Raw genomic sequence first — 18,111 nt, 5'->3', positions numbered from 1 at the left:
ATTCTGCTCCACAATCTCATTCCAGTTAGTTTTCGGCACATAAAATTTCTCTTTCGACATCTTCCACCACTCCAAGCATTTCGGGTCTATCAATGGAAGCTTTAGGGATGTATGCCTCTCAAGGCTTTCCATCTCATTAGGTTCCAAGAAATTCTTAGATAGGGTTTCGTATGATGGCAAGGTCAATATGCTCTTGTCACACTTTACATCCCTAGCATTCAAACTCTTCTCTATCAACAAAGTCAATTGCTTCCCCTTCAATCTGCCGAGAATGATTTGCTTGTAATCTTCAGCCAACTCAGGACCAGTATTAGTACTAGGAGGTACTCCCTTCTTCGAACGTTTAAATTTGGGAACCCTAGCTTTATCATCCTGATTATAATGATCTTCAGAATCGTATTTCCTTTTAGAAAAAGGAATGTCCGTAGTGATCTTTGTAGCTGCAGGCTTGGTCTTTGTTAACATGCGTCGATATACCACAAACCATCGTTTCTTAGGTGGTAACTTCGGCAGTATCAAGTTTACTTGTTTCTTGGACATGGTCATGATTTCGGACGAGTCTAAACTATGTTTTGATTCCGGAACTGATGAGGGCACGACATTGTTCTTCTTGATCGTCGACCCGTCGACCACGGTGGCTGCCTTCTTGACATTCTTGATGACAATCTTCAGGTTCATGTTTCTCTTGGTGTTTTTTCCTTGATGGTCGTCACTGGTTTCTCTATTGGTTGTGTTAATCTTGGATCTTCTTCAATCCTTTTGAATCGTTGTTCTTAATTCTCTAATTTTTCTTAAGCGGTGAATCGAGAATAGAAAAGGGTGGTTCTAAATAGGGATTTAAAGTACTCCTTATCTGATCAGGAATAGGAAAGCCTTGTAAAATTGGGGCTTCGGGCTAATGTTGCCCATCAAAAATTAGGAATTTGGGGGTAAAAGATTCATGCTTTGAATCTCTAATTGATAGAAACTCAAGGTAAAAAATGAAACCACAGGGGCATAAGGCTACTCAAAGATTCTTGAATTTTGCTACTATATATTTTCCTAATTAAATCGAATTAATATTTGAACTTTCTTATACACAGTTGGTTGCAGTATCCATGCATGATGAAGATCGACTGCTTCTGCAGTTTTATCAGGATGACCCATTGGCTGCAAGCTCTCTATCAAAGCTACATTCACAAAGGAGCCCCAGAATTCTCAACACATATAAGGACAATCTGGACCAAAACATGCAAGAACACTAGAGGTGCTTATGTTTTGTCTGCAAGGTTATTTTCAAAGTTTCTGTGTCCAAATTGCTCATAGCTCCTAGGTAGTGCTGTTAATATCGCCTAATCCTCTATTTAATTTTTTAAAAAAAGTTTTCAGCTTACAAATGAGTTTAGTTTCTAAAATATGCCCAAATTCAAAGGTTCTGTATTTGGTATTTGCCTCAACTTCTATGCAAATCTATTATACGATACAAGAATTAGTCTCTCTTATTTCATAATGCTATCAAGTTTATCACCCAGAGAAGCTTACATCTGTGTATATATTAACTCAATATAAATGGAGAAAATTCTCAATATAGCCTACATTATAGTAGGCATTAACATATGTAATCAAGATGCATAAATCTCCCCTTAAAAGAAATCATCGGAATCCGCATCATCAAACACTTGAATGGTGTCCTCTTCTGCAAAGTTAAATAAGTCATCACTTTCTTCTCTTTCAAACCCAAAGATATCATGTTCTTCTTGCTCCTGTGATCCTGGTAGGGGTGACAGCAGACTGTGTGGATCAAATTCCCCAAAAATGTTATATTCTTCTTGCTCCTGTGATGCTAGTAGGGGTGACAGCAGAATGTGTGGATCAAATTCCCCAAAACTGTTATATTCTTCTTGGTCTTGTGGTTTTGGAGGTGGTGGTGGTGGTGGTGAAGGCTGCTGTTGCTCTTTTTGTTGTATAAAATTATGAAGTATTGGGCAATCTGTTGCATTTTGATGACCAAAATCACCAACATCAGAGAAGTTCTTGTTCTGGTCCTGAAAAATATCTTGCCTGAAAAAATTTTCAACATGTCCAAAGCCAGCTGCCAAATCCATGTTGCTGCTGCTCTGACCTGGTCCAATTTTCTCAGCATTAAAATAACGATAATCAAGCTGATTGCTTTGAGTTGGTTGCCCATATTTTTTATTTGATGTCTCATTACTACTTGAGTCCACATGAATAGGAATATCTTCAGAACCAAAGGCAGGTCTAGTGGGCATTTGACTATTGAGGTCCTCCAGAAAATGGCTTCTGAGTTCTGGTTGATATGGTGTGGATGTGAAGTACAGATTTGGGAGTTGGGGAAATTCTGCTTGAAAATTAAATGTTGATGCAGATTTTCTTGGTTGAAAACTTGCTGATTTGGAAGCTCTGATCCTTCTCTTTTCAATTGCTAATTGTTCCTGCCTCAAGGAGTGGCGATATTTCTGCAAAAACAACATTGACTTTCATTTGGCAGGGATTCAAGTTCAAGTATTACATTAGAGGGTTTCTAATATTCTGTAGTGATATGATGCCTAATCAAAAGAGAACAACAATTTTCTAAAGTGCTTATACTCTATCTATTTAATTATTTATCACATGGAACAAACCTGCAAATGGCTTGAAACATTTCTTCTCGTCAGTCCAGGAACATTCATAAGCTGAATTATTTTCTTTGGACGAGCACCTAAAAACCAAGAAAGAAATTAGTTGACAGTGTTCAATATTTTATGACCAAACTAATTCATGATACTCTTACCATCAATGCCTATTAGGTTGACAGCTTGCAAGAATCTATGATGCAGCTCATCAGTCCATATTACCCTTCGCTTCGTAAAGGCTGTTGAACAATTGCTATCTTTCTCCTCGTAATATAAATTGTCCATTCCTTCTGACCTTTCTCTTTCGGAATTCAGTATCTTTGCTTGTGATTCAACATGAGTATTGCTTTCCTCTTTAGTAATGTCTATGACCACATTTCTGTTGTTTTTGAATGCAAATTGCCATAGGTTCTTGAGATTATCCATTGTGACTGGCTTAACAATATAATAAACAGCCCCTTTAAACAGACAACCAATCTTGGCATTCATATCATCATCATCAGACATGACTGCAATGCAAAGTAATTGTTCAGAATATAGTACCAAGGAGGAAACAAAGTGTTGAATACAAATACCATGATTATCAATTGGTCTTGCAATGGATGCTCTAATTTGACATGGTATGAAAAGCCGAAACAATAATAATAGTGGTCTTTGAGAGTTAGAACTTACTAACAACAGGTAAATTGGAGACTGCGGTCATTTTCTCTAGGAGCTCATATTTGTTCATGTGAGGCAAGTGTGCCTCTGTCAGAACAACATCAAGATCAGCTTCCTTCTTCTGAGTGATATCTAATGCCTCAGAGGCTCCTTTAGCTGTCAAAACTGCTAGTAAGAGTAAAGTAAAATTATTAGAATAATTTCATAGGCATATTTTTCAATTTTGTAAACGGTTAAAAAGAAACACAGAATGGCCAAATGAAAGAAAAAAAACAGTACCCCTATAGGCACTTGAAACTCCATCATGAACAAGCATAATGAACAAAAAGAGAGAGAAATGTTGCTCCTATCAAGTTGTCTGTCTCTGCTAGTTACCTTTATATCCTAAGCTCCCTAGTAGTCTTGACAGCATTTCTAGACATTCAGAATCACCATCAACAACCAAAACACTGAAACCTTTAGCTGGTTTTGGACTAGTCTTCATATATTCAACTGAGATGGCCATCTCATTGCACATTGCTGCAGTGATCATTTTCCTATCAAAATAATAATAATAATAATAATAATAAATCAAAGATAAAGATCATATTCTGTAGTACCAGAAGAATGAGAGTATCATGTTCTGCACTGATCCATGCTTACAATTGTTGTGTGATGACAGTAAAAGTTGAAATGTCTATCAAACGATTAGGCCAATCACTCTATGCAAAAGTTACGTTTTTTGAGAAGAAGTGAGAGGACCAATTTAAAAGGTGAATTTAGGCCTAAATGAAATTCGGGAACATATTTAGAATGACAATTATCCCACGAACGACTGCCAATTATACGATATGAAGGTCAAGGTTACTAATTGAGTTACCATGTTGAGAATTTTGTAAACTCTTTTAGATATATTTGTTTTTAATACCTTCGGTCATTCCTTTCACGAATTTGTTTGACCTATACTTACTGTACTCACATACAGAATGGAACTTGCTATTTCTGCAATGGATTTGCTAACTTATTTGTTCCACATTTTTGCATTGGTGCTTTCCACTCCCAATTTGTCATGCTCCAGTTAAATATTTTGTTACCTAATGTAGACCTAACATTCAGTTACTAAAGTTTGTTCATAAGTATCTCTAGCAAGAAAACTATGTCTTGCTCTTACAACCCTGAAATTTAAGGTGCAAAAGCAAATGCTTACTGCAAAAGAGCATACTGGAGAAATTAAGCTTATTCACTAGTACCACGAAGAGTGTACTCAGTACCTCTGGGATCAGCCTCTCTAAAGTGCATCCCTCTTAGCCTTCATCTTCTTCCTACAAAGTAAAATGGAAATAACTACTAACAACAAAGGAACTATATCATAAAGCAGCATGAAAACCTCTTAAGAATATATTTCCGTGTGTATAAAGTCCACAATCCGTGTTACATTCTTGCATCTCAAATCTTAAGATCCTTGTAATATGCTAGGAAGTTGAGAAATTACGATATGAGCTTTCACCAAGTCCAATATATAGTTCATCGTAGTGTAACTTCAGCACACAAAAAAGGTATCAAAGGCCTATACTATGCCATTCTGTTGCAGGGGAAATGCATAAAGAGCCTGGACATGGAACCATCTCATTCTGCTTACTTGCTACTAAAGATAACTCTTAATTAACAATCCCTTGCTGTCAAAAAAATGCCTGGAATTCATGTTTTGCTTAAATATAAAAAATAATATTGAGCTATGACTAGAAGACCAAAAAGAAGCCGAAAGAAATGCAAAAACCAAGCATCAGATCACAATGTACCAAGTATCAGTCATGAAATTTACATTAGTAAGGATATTAGCGAACGTTGAGCAGCCTTGAGCTATTGGTGAACTTTCTGCTACACATTTACTTTAGCTAGTCAATGATAAAGGGGATATATTATTAGAGACCATATTGTTCAAGACCAAGCAAATATATTTTTTCAATTGATTTAATGATAAAACTTGCTAGTTTTCTTACTTATCTAGTTTCTTAGTTCACATACAAGTTCATGTACATATCATAAGGATATAGGCTTTGTTTCTACTTCAATGGTAGTTTATGCAGTTGGGTATGAGGGTTCCATGGCAATGCCACAAAGACCTTCCGGTGCAGGCACATCTCTTTGCATTCTTATGTAACCTTCTTCACCCCATTGTGCACCCCATGAGTTCTTCACCAACCAATACTTAGTCCCATTATCACTGACACCATAACCAACAGCAGTAACACCATGGTCTAGGCTTGTTCCACATGGTCCTGTGAAAACACCACTCGTATAGAACTGGAAGTCAGATCCGCTAGCATCAATGGCAACAGAAATAGGTTGATTAGCAACGGCCTTGAGAAGGGCGCTTTCGTCGTTGGGAGGCACATCTTCATGGCCAGTAATTGAGGCTGCATGGCTTGCTTCCTTCTTAGCATTGCATGTGCCATCTTCCCCCGTGTAGGGATAGTTAGCCTCAGTGCTAAGTCCATGATTTTGATTGATGAACTCAAATGCACTGTCCATCAAGCCACCCTCACAACCTTGGTCTTCACCATTGACATCACAGTCAACCAGCTCTTGCTCAGACAAAGAGATTAGTTTACCAGTTGTAAGCTGAGTAATTCCTTCCATGGCTGCAACTGCTGAGAATGCCCAACAACATCCTGTACATATTTATTTAATTGCAGAGTTGTAGCAATTAGAGTAGAGATATATTTTGTTTCAAAATGGAAAATAGTCTTATGACCAAGAAAATTAAAGGCACAGAGAGAAGTGTGTTACATACCACATTGGCCTTGGTCCTTGACAGGAGTTACAGCTCCCTTCTGTCTCCAGTCCATTGTCGCCGGCACAGTAGCATTTTCATATTTGAAAGTAGTGGTCTTTGTGGAACATTCATGCCCCTTGAATCGATTTCTCGAGGCTATGAATTCATCATTTGTAAGGTCTGCATATTGATTCAAACCCAATTTGTAAAGCTTATTTCCTTCATTATTGGAAGATTCTATAAATGCCTCATTCTCCTTGAATATCTTGAAGCGCTTCTCCTTCTCAATGACATCATTATATACACGTCCATAACGAGCCATCCATTGCTCGTACCTCCCATAAGCTAATGCATCTTGGAGACTGCGAGAAGTGGCTTCTGAAGACCAAGGCCCCAACATGAGGACCAAAACCAAACAGATGCATTTGCTTTGGTTGGTGAACTCCATTGTAGGCTAGGATTTGAAAGTTAATGGATATGAGGAGGTGTAGTGAATGGTACACTTTATATAGAGAAGGGAATGGCCTTTGTATAATATCTCCGTGCCCCAAAAAATGGTCTGCAATGTCCTTTGCCCAGAAAATGTTCTGATTTGAACCTGTTAAGATTAATAAATAGTTCATATGACTATTGATCTAATTTGATGCATGTCACGATAAATTACTCGCTAAACCCCTGGCTATATATGTCCTTATCTGCAAAGTGGTTGGTTATATTGAGACACAAGTCGCAATTATCTTTCTTAACGAATTAAATATGTAGTGCAATCTGGTTCAAATTGTAGTCAAATAGGATACAACGTGTAACATGTCCCAACATCAATGAGAACTCTGAAGCACTTGGGCAACTTTGGCACTACTGAACAAACATGCAATGTTATTTGTAGTTGCAAAATTACCCAGTATGGTATTTCATAATGGGTTACAAAATCCTTCAGCATTCGGTATTCATAGGTCATAGGTGTTGCGAAATTACCAAAGTTGCTTCTTCATATATTGGTCAATGTCGAGTTATTTATGTTGCGCGTATTGCAGAGATTACACTTGCAGAAAATATACTTACTGAGAAATCAAAGTACAAAATTACATTATCAAAAAGTACAACAATTTGGGGATGTAGAAATAACATATCAACTCGAATCGATGCATAACACCAACTAATCGTCTAATCTATTACATTGTGACGCACAGTGCACTTGCATTAGCAATTTTCAAAGCAGGCAATTGGCATTTAATAGAAATGGTATGCATCAGATGTCAGTTGGAACTTGTACTTCAGATCAGAGTCCTAGATGGCAACACAAAATCAAAGAGATAGCTTTACAAAATTCAAAAGGAACACCATAAATTGTGTTTTGCTCACTCAAATAGATGAAAAACCCCACACTAATGTAGACCTAATATTTAATTACAAAAAATACACATAGCTAACCTTGTCGTTTAAGGGGTAGAAGGAGACACTAACTTTACATCATTAGCTACTTTCCCTAAAAATCGGCAGAAAGGGACCAAAATCTGAAATGCCTCAGTCAAACAAAAGACGGCGTCTTACAGACTTGGGAAGATTTGAACTAGATGGTTTTCTCTTTTCTTTACTAGTTTCAGCATTCTGATTAACACTGATCTGGGTTAGATCTTCTCCAGCTTCTGTCTCCAGTTTCTTTGCTTTGGTAGAACGGTAGAATTCCGTGATATTTAGCTGCACACCTTTTGGTTTTGGCGGTGTTTCAGGCATTACACTGGCTTTTCTTCTTTTCAGTTCTTTCAGCTCCTGCAAGGTCACAGAGATTCATTCAAAAATTAACGCCCAAAAGAGCATTATAATTTTCACATTGTTCTGCTTCTATGTGCATCTTAGCCTTCCTAGATTCTCCACTTGACATATATTATGGAACTAATAAATCTCACAAAAGACTAAACCCTAGTGATTTCATGTCCAACGATTACCTACAGAAGATTAGTTTTAAACATCATTAATAAATAGAAGACACAATTACCATATGTGAGACAAAACCTTGATAAGAGAGAGAAAATGGAAAAGGAAGCCAATGAAGCACATATTGAAATAGAAGGGAAAGAACTTGCACCTTCTCTTGCAAAAATCTGTCAACTTCCTCTGGAAACGCAGCCTGGACAAGGTCCATATTTTCATCTGTTAGCAAAAAGTAGCACCCATCACTGTTACGAATCTCAGGGACATCAGACTCATCCCATACACTAATGGATTCATCAACTTCAATAACATCGTCTTGTAGGATATCTGACTCCTCTTCTGGATTTGTGAAAGTGACAGAATTCATTGTAGGTGCAGCCTTTTTCCATTTGACCACATAAAATTGATGACCATTTCTTATTTTCAAACGGTCAATGGAATCAAACTCATATTGCCCATACAACAAATTGTTTACAGGAGTTTCTGCCATTTCCCTCAAATAAATGGTAGACAACATAGGAAGCATCCTCTGGCGAATATAAGATGGTTCCCATAGCCCATGAAAAGCTAAGAAATCAACCAGCAATTCAGTTTTTGGACTTTCCCAGGATATGCAAGGGCCCTCATTTGCTGTGCGAAAATTGAGCACATGATTAGACACCTCGATTGGCAAGATGTATTCACATAGATACAAATGCAATCGAAAACCGATCAGCCATTGGGAATGGGAGACTTTTGAATTGGATTTGCCTAACCCTTTCCCATCTCCCTACCCCAAAAGTAAAAGACTTTTGATCAATAACATGACAACTTTAAACAAACGACCAATAATGGTGTAATGACAGAAGAAAAATAAATTACCAAAATTTATGCTAATAATCCTTAGACAGTCATTTGGGGAATCAACAAACAACAGCAATAATAAATGAAGCAAACCTTTCCGTTTAAAATTGCAAGATTTAGGAAGTCAAAGCTTTACTAATTCCCAAAATTCCAAAGGTCAAAAAATTGTAATCAAAAATCAATTTAGAGAAAGGGAGATTATTAAAATTAAATATAAAGAAAGAAGGAAAGAAACTCCTTTCTGCAAAAGGCACATACCACTGAAGTAACCATGGTTGTTGCACAAATACATTTCAATTATCTCTTCATTGGGAAAATTTTGCTCCAGTGCAATTTTGTTGAGAACTTTCTGTCGCCAATTCTCTTGCTTCTTCTGTTCCTTTTCTTTACGATCCTGCCATTACCATTAGATGCATGTACTTAAGGATATACAGAGAACATTGCTGGAAATTGTAACATACATTGGAATTTAACATATAATGGCCCCAAACATTGGAATTGCCATATAGTTATACAAAATCATATACTAGTGGTAATTCAGAAGGGAAAGAAATTTACCATATCACAGGAAGAGCAACTGCATCTGAACCCCTCTGGCTTTTTCAAGCAACCCTCATCCATGTTGGTAATACAATATTCACAGGAAGACTTGGAATGAGCTTTTTTGCTGCCAGGATGCCCACAGAATGAACAATGAGAAAGTTTTGCCTTTAACGAGCTCTCAGCTGAACTCGGTACGATATCATCCACATATTGGATACCACCTTGAAACAGTGAAGCATCGCCATTGCCTATATCACGTAATCTGCATCAAATTCATCATCAATATCTAATAAAAAAAAAGTGCATGAAAACGTATTATCAGTAATGATAACTTTTATAAGAACAGAGTTCTAATTCAACATATATGAGACTGTAGAATATACCTATTCAGTATCTCATCTTCACTAAAAGTCTGGACAAAGCGAAGAGCTGTATCTAGTCCAATACCTGGCACTCCATTCAAATCATGGTCATTTCCAACCAAAAGAGAGATGGCAATCATATGTTTCCTTTTCAAACCTAGACCAGCTTCAATATCTGACATGTAGTAACATTCAAATGGTTCCTGCATAACGAGAATTCTCATTGTGTCATATAAAGATGCTAGGCAACAGACTATCAAGATAAATGAGTTCAAAAGTATGAAAAGGAGAAACCAGTTGCTCAAGCACAAATCAACTACGAAGAAGTTAATACTTACCTTTGAATTGGATTGGAAGCTTTTTATCACACATTTAGCCCCAAAGAGTAAGGCATCACTATCAGATGTGATGCAAGCATCTACATCACCTTCGAGATTTAATTGACCGCACAGTGCTTCAGCCTCTCCTTTTGCCTTTAAAACAGGTATCCCAAGTAGTTCAAGTAGTTCCTACATGACCACCTTTAGTAAATACCAGATAAGCCTTCCAAATGCATCACCAACAAACCAAAAGAACTATCTATATATCACACAGATATAATATGGAACCTAAACAAGTTGAACTGATAACAAATCTCAGCCAGATGAAGTATTTGGCACCAAAGCAATGAAAGCATGGACAAGCATCAACATCTGGCCTGCTACTAAAACATGAGCAAACATAAAAACTATTATTTTGGTACAAACAATCTCATTTATACAGGGGTAGCTCACAACAAGAATGCAGAAAAAAGCCAAAGCTATTAATAGTGTTGCTGTTCTCTACCCATATATGACAACAGAAAACTCACAAAACATTTTATCGCAATGTTTTTCCTTGCTTCCGCATTGCAATTCATAGAGTTGTAAGACTACTCTATATTACCACTATGAGAGATCACAATTTGAAAAATATAACTAAAATCTTCAATATGAGTGACCTCGGAACAAAGAAACAATTCCATCTAAAATTACGGGGGAAATGGGAAGTTATTCTTGACATTGCAAATGAAAGAAAACTTCTAACGCAGTACTGAACAAAGATAACTTCAAACTGCATTTACCAAATACTTACCACACATTCTTGAACATACTTAGAAAATCTGCTGTTCCTCTCAGCTGAAATGCCATCTTCAGCCACAGGCAAACTAGATGAATCAATACCAGAAGACCGAAAGAATCTTGCAGTCCTCGCCTGTGACTTTAGATGTGATGGGCTTCCATCAACCACAAAGACTGGAAATGCTCCAAACTGCACAAACACTGAACAACTATCACTCTTGTACTTATCTAAACTAAGCAAGAAAACAGCATTATTCAAAACAAAACACTGAACTTGAGACAAAAATTCACCAAAGTCTACGTAAAATTTATACTCCTGAGATTGCTCAACTATATATCAAACATACATTTCTCACTTCTATTAAGGGGAAAGAACTAGAGTTTACACTAATTGCTACTAAGACCACAATTAAGTTTCAGTTGAAGTTTCCCCTCCAGATTCCATAAACCATTAAAACAAGAAAACCCAACCAAAATTCATACACTTCCTATTTCCTTTCAATCAAACATACCCTTTACACCTCTCTACATAAAACATTATACCCCAAAAATCAAAACCCAATATCCACAAACCCAAATGTGTAAACTTACAAACAAAACCCAACTCTTTTTCTCTACAAATTTCTCAACTTTCCTTGAAAAACCAATCAGAAACCGCAAACCCCCAAGTCCAAAAATCGAACCTTGGCGAAGAGATTGATGGTGCGGAAGAATGTGAGCCTCAGGTGGGGGCTTCGTGCACGCGCCTTGATAGCGGTTTCATGCTGCACAATCCAAAGGGAGAGGTCGACAGCCACGCGCTTGTTCCTCAAGAAATCAAAACCCTCGTGCCGAGCATAGGGTTTAAGCAAGTCCCAGAATTTACCACCCACCCCCATCACTTTTTTGGAATTTGAAAAATGTGGAGCCGCCAAGGTGGGTTAGGCATTCATGGTGGCAATTGAGATGAAGAAGAAGAAGAAGAATAACGTTCGGATTTTTGTGCCGTTTGGATTTTTTGGTTTTTTGTTTTTTGAAATCGTCGGAATTCTGAAGCTCTGGGTTTTAAAGAGACGTTGATGCCGTTTTTGACTCTCTGTGAGGAGGTCTTCAATCAAGCACGGAGTATCAGCCAATTAGAGCACGCCCTGTGTACAAGTTTAAAGGCCATGAGGGTACTTTTGGTTTTTAGTATAAACACAAGGGGTATTTTGTGGAGGATATTGTTGTTTGTGATGTGATACGTGAGGGAAATGTGTCACGTGTCATGACCGCTTCGTTTGAAACTTTCTCCTCTTAGGCCCTGTTTGGTTGGTGGAAAGGAAATGAATCATTTTCCTTTCCATTGGGAAAGTGAATCCTGAGGGGGGGAGGAACTAATTTCCTCCACTTTTTCCTTTCCTTTAGAAACCAATTTCCCTTCCTTGGCTGTCTCAAACGCAGGGAATGAAACACTTTCCTTTCTCAATCCCCAGATTCTGGGAAACAAACATGGCCTTAGTTTTAGTGATGTCTACCGCTGTGGGTGGCACGCATGGGATACCGGTTTTGTGTCCATTAAAAAGATGTGGCCTTACTGGATGCAAGAACAATGAAAGCTTTGAGCATGAGAGAATGTAGAAACAAGTATTTGCTCAAGTAGAGCTCGACGCCTTATCATTGATCAAAATTAGTAGTCAAAGTTGAGGCAAACATGTATGTTAGCAAAGAAGTAGATGGAAAATCTAAAAGCGAGCAATGTTGAACATTATTTATATTTCTTGACAATATAAGTCAAGAAAATAAGAATTATTGAACACCATATTGATGCCTTTTTTTTTTTTTTAATCGAATCAAATTGATGTCTAAAATTAAATGTTACCGTGTCAACCCATCAAATGAAATTTTGGCGCCTCAGCGTATCCAATTTCACCTTTAAAAGTTCAAACCAATCATAAACTCATAATGGAGTAATAACAAAAAGTATGGATCATAGAACTAGGGTATTAAAAGGACAAATCAGGACCTATGGCTTCCAATAACGCCTACATATATCGACTCAGATAGAGGCGCAACCCACCTGGACAGCCTACCCATTGAAAAGAAATCATGCCCGAGAGATCCACTAAGGCCCAACCAGCCCATGCCGACATGAACATCTCAGTCATGCGAACCACCACTCCAACATCCACCACCACCATCATCCGAAGCCGACAACCAAACCTCATACCCATATCACAATATAGTGAACACAAAAATCCAAAGTGTGCCGAAACAAGTTGGGGTTAGAACCACTCACCTATCGCAGAAGTAGATACACGAACAGCTACTTACTTGCGCTTAGAGTAAAAATATTTTAAATGATCAAGTTTTGTTAATAAGAAAAATTACTACTCGATTTTAGTGGAAGTTATTATATATGTATCTTAGGGAATGTGAATAGATAATGATTATAAAAGATTAATTTGATTTTTACATAACAACATGTCTTGTAATCTGGCAATTAATCGGTTCTATGAATACTTGAATAGTATGCTCTAGGTTGAGGGTTCAGTCTCCCAGCTTTAAAAAAATAAATAAATAAATAAATAAATAAAAGAAGAAGAAAAATAGTATGCTCTAATACTATAGTAAATTTTTAGACTAGCTTGACCAACTAGCTAGTAACTAGTAATGAACCTAATAATCAATATCATTTCCAACTTAATTAGTATACAAGTATGAAGTACGTACTATCTCGAAATGTGATATTTGTACCAATGAATCGCCAACTTTTATATTATAGATCGATTATTACTATATATGAATCAATTTTTAATATTATCCTAAACATCATCTTACACGAGTAATGTTAACAACAATATACTATAATAATGGAATGTAGCAAAATAAAAAGAGAGACAATGAGGAAATGGCATTACTCTCAATTGCATGGCTAATATAAACTATTAGATATAGGTGGTGAGAAATGCATTAGTTTTTAGGATCGACATAAACTAATAAAAGAACTAAAGGTTTTGGATGCTTCAATGAAAACATCATTAGGAAACGGTGATGCATTATAAAATTATGACACGAACATACAAAGTCATGACTCACGAGTTTAGTTCGATCTGACCAACTTCTAGCAGGACAAAATCATGAGTTAAGCTGATGAACTCCAACACAAATCAATGACAGTTCACTATGAAACTCATGAACACTTCAACTTTATATTTGCTAATAACTCTATGTTAATTGGTGTTTGTTAGAATATATAGGTTTTGTGGAGAATCCTGATATTATTTCAGGATGTTCTCTTTCTACTTATTGTAATTTGGGGTTCAGGCTCTACGTCCTCCCCTTGTATTCTGCAATTTCATTAATCAAGACTTCAAGGCAGCCGCACCAGTCTCATTTCAATAAATAAATAAAAATGAATAATGTTATTCATTCATTTTAAATCTTATCTTTAGAAAAATCTCGAACTTTAGTTTAAATTCGGTAAATATGATTGCTCCGATAAATTGACGATATTTATGTACCGTAGAACGTTTTTTTCTCTCAGATCGGTTCAATCTAATATAGAGATAGACTATGGTTTAGCAATTTCGAGTTTCCCACAACTATTTGCAATCAGATGCAACATCGGATCCTACCATGCTTGGGTTCCACAGCCAAATGTACGTGTCTTGAAATCTGTGATTGCCTGTGTGATCTGGCGGTGAGCTAGTGGACAAGTTTCATATTTTTAAAGATCTTGTAGGGTAATACAAACAAAATATATATATATATATATATATATATATATATATATATATATATACACACATACATACATACATACATACATTGTTAATTTGTAACTTCGACAAGATATTTAACGGAATATGAAATTGAGGTATCAAAGTGATTAATTTATAATTATTCATATATTGTTAATTTGTAATTTTGTATACCAGTGTTTGAAATGATCTCAAGGGATCGATGATCAAACGGAAATATTCAACCAGGTCACACATGTTGCTATTGTTAGATATGCACACTAAATTAAATTGTCTAAACCTTGATTTTAATAAAAACTCATGTCATAAATGATTCAGATTAACACAACATGAATAAATTCTTGTTTGAAATAATTTCAAGATATGATCAAATTTCTTACCAAAGTGATTCATTTAGTATATTTAAGATATTTCAAAGTATGATCAAACTTCTTAACAAAGTGCCTCTTGCTTTCTACAATTCAATATTCATATATATATATATGGGTCCTTGACCCAAAGCACCAAAATAAGAAAAAATCATCTCACTTACCCAGTAAGAGTTTTTTTATTCCCAATAACCCGATTTAAAATAAAATGACGATATTACCCTCGACCTAATTAAAAAACTACCATGTGCTACCATCATTCTCCCCTCCTTTCTCTGCAGACCGAACGTCTCTTTCTCTCTCTGCACACCGGCGACATCTCTCTCTCTCTCTCTCTCTCTCTCTCTCTCTCTCTCTCTCTCTCTCTCTCTCTCTCTCTCTCTCTCTCTCTCTCTCTCTCATGCTCTCGGCGAGCGCTCTCATCCCACTCCGATCCAGCGACATCTCTCTCTCTCTCCCCGCCGCCGTCTCCGATCGATGGACCTCCGCCGTCTTCTGCCTCTGATCTACTACTGGAAACTGATGCAGTGAGTCCGAGAGCTACAGTAGATGCAGCCCCGATGTGAGGGAGTCTGAGAGCTGTAGTAGCTTCTCGTGCCGGAGATTTGATGCAAAAGTCGCTTCCAGCTCGATGAAGTTATTTCCGCGACCGGCTGCCGGGAGTTTCTATGTTCAGGCGCGTCAAGATTGGAGACGGATGCGGAGATTAGAGACGGTCGGAATTCGCAGGTGATGGTGAGAAGATTGGTGGCGTCGTCGTTCACGGTTGAACTTCGATTGGGTCGATGGTGTAGTTCACGGTTGAACTCAGATTGGGTGCCCAGAGCTTGTCTCTAGGTGCCCAAATCAATTTCTAGTTTTTTTTTTTTTTTTTTTTTTTTTAAGTAACGGGACAGAAGGACAGAAAAACAAGTTTTGAATGTCTATTGGACCCCTAATAGACGTCTATTAGGGGGCAATAGACGTTTTTAAATTGATATAATTTCTTCGTTTTTTTCTTTAAACAAAGTTTTATTTGCTGAGATTGATTCCCATTCTGGCGACTGAAAGTCCTATTGGGGGGCAATACATGGCTGATAGTCATCTATTGGGGGGCAATAGACGTCTATTGGGGGGCAATACATGGCTGATAGTCGTCTATTGGAGGGCAATAGACGTCTACTGGGGGGCAATACATGGTTGATAGTCGTCTATTGGGGGGCAATACATGGCTGATAGTCGTCTATTGGGGGGCAATACATGGCTGAAAGTCTTCTATTGGGGGCCAATAGACGTCTATTGCCCCTCTATTAGGGGGCAATAGATGTCTATTGGGGGCAAAAAAACTTTCCGGTGAGATTTTCAGCAAATTCCGGTGGGCGGCAGCCGATTACCGGAATCCGGCGACCGGTGACCGGATTCCGGCGAAAGTTGGCCGGATTCCGGCGAAAGTTAGCCGGATTCCGGCGGCCGGTGACCGGATTCCGGCGGCCGGTGACGGGCTCCGGCGAAGTATCCTATGGTTTCTCTCTCTTCCATTTTCTCTCTCTCTCTAAGTAACAAAGGGGTGAGGGGTAAAATGGTATTAAAAAAAAATTAAAAACAAAAAAAAAAATCTTAATGGGGTATTAGGGAAGACTCCCTTAGAGTGTATTGGGTAAGAGAGAATTAAAAAAACTTAATGGGGTAAGTGGGAAAAAAATCCCTAAAAATGGGGTAAATGGACAAAAACCCTATATATATATATATATATATATATACTATTATTAAGAGAAGAGGTTTTGTTAGCCAAAATCAAAAATTTTGACAGAAAAGACCTTAAGAGATTAAAATACTTTGAGAATTAATTAAATCACAAGGATTATTACGACAATTACAAATTATATTTTTAAAAATAAACAAAATAAATCTCACAACCCACTTTTCTCTCCCACTAACTTCTCTCTGCAATAACTGTTTTCTTTTTTATTTTCTGAAAAAAAAAAATTACTTGCACATGCAGAGCATGTGTGGAGGAAGGCTAGTACTATTATTAAGAGAAGAGGTTTTGTTAGCTAAAATCTAAAATTTTGACAGAATTAACCCTAGAAGATTAATAAACTTTGAAAATTAATTAAATCACAAGGATAATTAAGACATTTACAAAATATATTTTTATTAAAAAAATTTGAAAAAAAATATCCACAACCCACTTTTCTCTCTCCCATTTTCTTTTCTCTGCAATAACCAACTTTTTTCTTTTTTATTTTCTGAAAAAAAAAAAAAAATTTAATAACTTGCACATGCAGAGCATGTGTGGAAAAATATATTATTAAGAGAAGAGGTTTTGTTAACCAAAATTGAAAATTTTGACAAATTTAACCCTGAAAGATTAAAAAACTTTGAGCATAAATTAAATCACAAGAATAAATAGGACAATTATAAAATAGATTTTTATTAAGAAAATTAAAAAAAATGATTTCACAACCCCCACTTTTCTCTCCAACTATTTTCTCTCTGCAATAACTACCACTAAATCTATTTTTTCTGCAATAACTACCACTGAATCTATTTTTTCTGCAATAACTTCTCACTTTTTTTTTTTTTTTAACAACGAAAATTTTTCATACACATGCAGAGTATGTGATTGCAGACTAGTATATATATATATATGACAAGATACTGTTTACTCCCTATACTTATAGGATCTCGACGTTTCAATTCCTCACTTTTCAATTTCACCTAGAAACTCCCTAAACTCTCTAATTTCACCCAATTGGTCTTTGCCATCAAGCCTCCGTTATCTTGCTGACGTGGCAGTCATTTCCACATTAAAATGTCTTTTCTACCCTCATAAGAGTAAAAAAAAATTTCCTCTCTTTTTTTATTTTTTCTTTTTAGCTCTTTCTTCTTCCACCATATCTCTGCTCTTCAATCATGGGCAAAAATTTCAAACTAGAACAAAGCTAATTGTTAAAACAAAATGAGGCGTCTCCGAGCTTCTCGGAGCGATTTGGGTTTTCGAAACCTAGGTTTCGATTTGGCGGCGGCGATCTTCCCTCAGGCAAGGCAATCTGTCCTCAGGCAAGGCGGCGATCGTGGAGGGCAAAGATGCGACGGCGCGGGGCGGGGTCTCGGCGTTGATCGTGCGGTGCGGCGCGAGGTTTCTGGGTTGGAGGCCTCGCTGACCGTGTTTTTTGCTGGATTGGATCCGGTCTTCGAGCGCCGTACAGCGTCGACGGAGGTGGTTGTCGGC

The 18,111-nt window shown here is 37.1% G+C and overlaps 3 protein-coding genes across 3 annotated transcripts; all 3 read right to left on the bottom strand.

Moving 5' to 3' along the window:
* Positions 1-1,622: 1,622 nt before the first annotated feature.
* LOC133716634 (two-component response regulator ORR26-like) lies at positions 1,623-3,804 on the bottom strand. Its single transcript, XM_062143317.1, has 5 exons — positions 3,648-3,804; positions 3,285-3,437; positions 2,771-3,121; positions 2,622-2,698; positions 1,623-2,456 (listed from the first exon to the last, which is right to left on the bottom strand). The coding sequence occupies exons 1-5, from the start codon at positions 3,802-3,804 to the stop codon at positions 1,623-1,625; spliced, it is 1,572 nt and encodes a 523-aa protein (XP_061999301.1).
* A 1,417-nt stretch (positions 3,805-5,221) lies between these two features.
* LOC133717221 (senescence-specific cysteine protease SAG39-like) lies at positions 5,222-6,489 on the bottom strand. Its single transcript, XM_062143901.1, has 2 exons — positions 6,046-6,489; positions 5,222-5,923 (listed from the first exon to the last, which is right to left on the bottom strand). Exons 1-2 carry the CDS (start codon positions 6,473-6,475, stop codon positions 5,331-5,333), a joined length of 1,023 nt encoding a protein of 340 aa, XP_061999885.1. The 5' UTR covers positions 6,476-6,489; the 3' UTR covers positions 5,222-5,330.
* Positions 6,490-7,283: 794 nt separating this feature from the next.
* On the bottom strand, positions 7,284-11,849 carry LOC133718382 (flap endonuclease GEN-like 1). The gene is made up of 8 exons (XM_062145217.1): positions 11,491-11,849; positions 10,821-10,997; positions 10,046-10,216; positions 9,729-9,910; positions 9,361-9,607; positions 9,061-9,196; positions 8,114-8,589; positions 7,284-7,797 (listed from the first exon to the last, which is right to left on the bottom strand). Exons 1-8 carry the CDS (start codon positions 11,683-11,685, stop codon positions 7,552-7,554), a joined length of 1,830 nt encoding a protein of 609 aa, XP_062001201.1. The 5' UTR covers positions 11,686-11,849; the 3' UTR covers positions 7,284-7,551.
* Positions 11,850-18,111: the final 6,262 nt, after the last annotated feature.

This window comes from Rosa rugosa, chromosome 6 (assembly GCF_958449725.1).
Source record: "Rosa rugosa chromosome 6, drRosRugo1.1, whole genome shotgun sequence".
NCBI lineage: Eukaryota > Viridiplantae > Streptophyta > Magnoliopsida > Rosales > Rosaceae > Rosa > Rosa rugosa.
The sequence above is the reverse complement of the archived record's forward strand: the minus strand, read 5'-3'. Positions and strand labels throughout refer to the sequence as shown.

Excerpts from the sequence above, each read along its gene's own strand:
- LOC133718382 (XM_062145217.1), bottom strand. The coding sequence starts at position 11,685 with ATGGGGGTGGGTGGTAAATTCTGGGACTTGCTTAAACCCTATGCTCGG. Across the intron at positions 9,197-9,360 it reads GTTGCTCTTCCTGTGATATG|GATCGTAAAGAAAAGGAACA; the intron begins GTAAATTTCTTT and ends TGGTAATGGCAG. Across the intron at positions 8,590-9,060 it reads CAACCATGGTTACTTCAGTG|CAAATGAGGGCCCTTGCATA; the intron begins GTATGTGCCTTT and ends ATTTTCGCACAG.
- LOC133716634 (XM_062143317.1), bottom strand. The coding sequence starts at position 3,804 with ATGATCACTGCAGCAATGTGCAATGAGATGGCCATCTCAGTTGAATAT. Across the intron at positions 3,438-3,647 it reads AGGGAGCTTAGGATATAAAG|TTTTGACAGCTAAAGGAGCC; the intron begins GTAACTAGCAGA and ends TCTTACTAGCAG. Across the intron at positions 2,699-2,770 it reads CAACCTAATAGGCATTGATG|GTGCTCGTCCAAAGAAAATA; the intron begins GTAAGAGTATCA and ends CTTGGTTTTTAG.
- LOC133717221 (XM_062143901.1), bottom strand. The coding sequence starts at position 6,475 with ATGGAGTTCACCAACCAAAGCAAATGCATCTGTTTGGTTTTGGTCCTC. Across the intron at positions 5,924-6,045 it reads CAAGGACCAAGGCCAATGTG|GATGTTGTTGGGCATTCTCA; the intron begins GTATGTAACACA and ends AAATATGTACAG.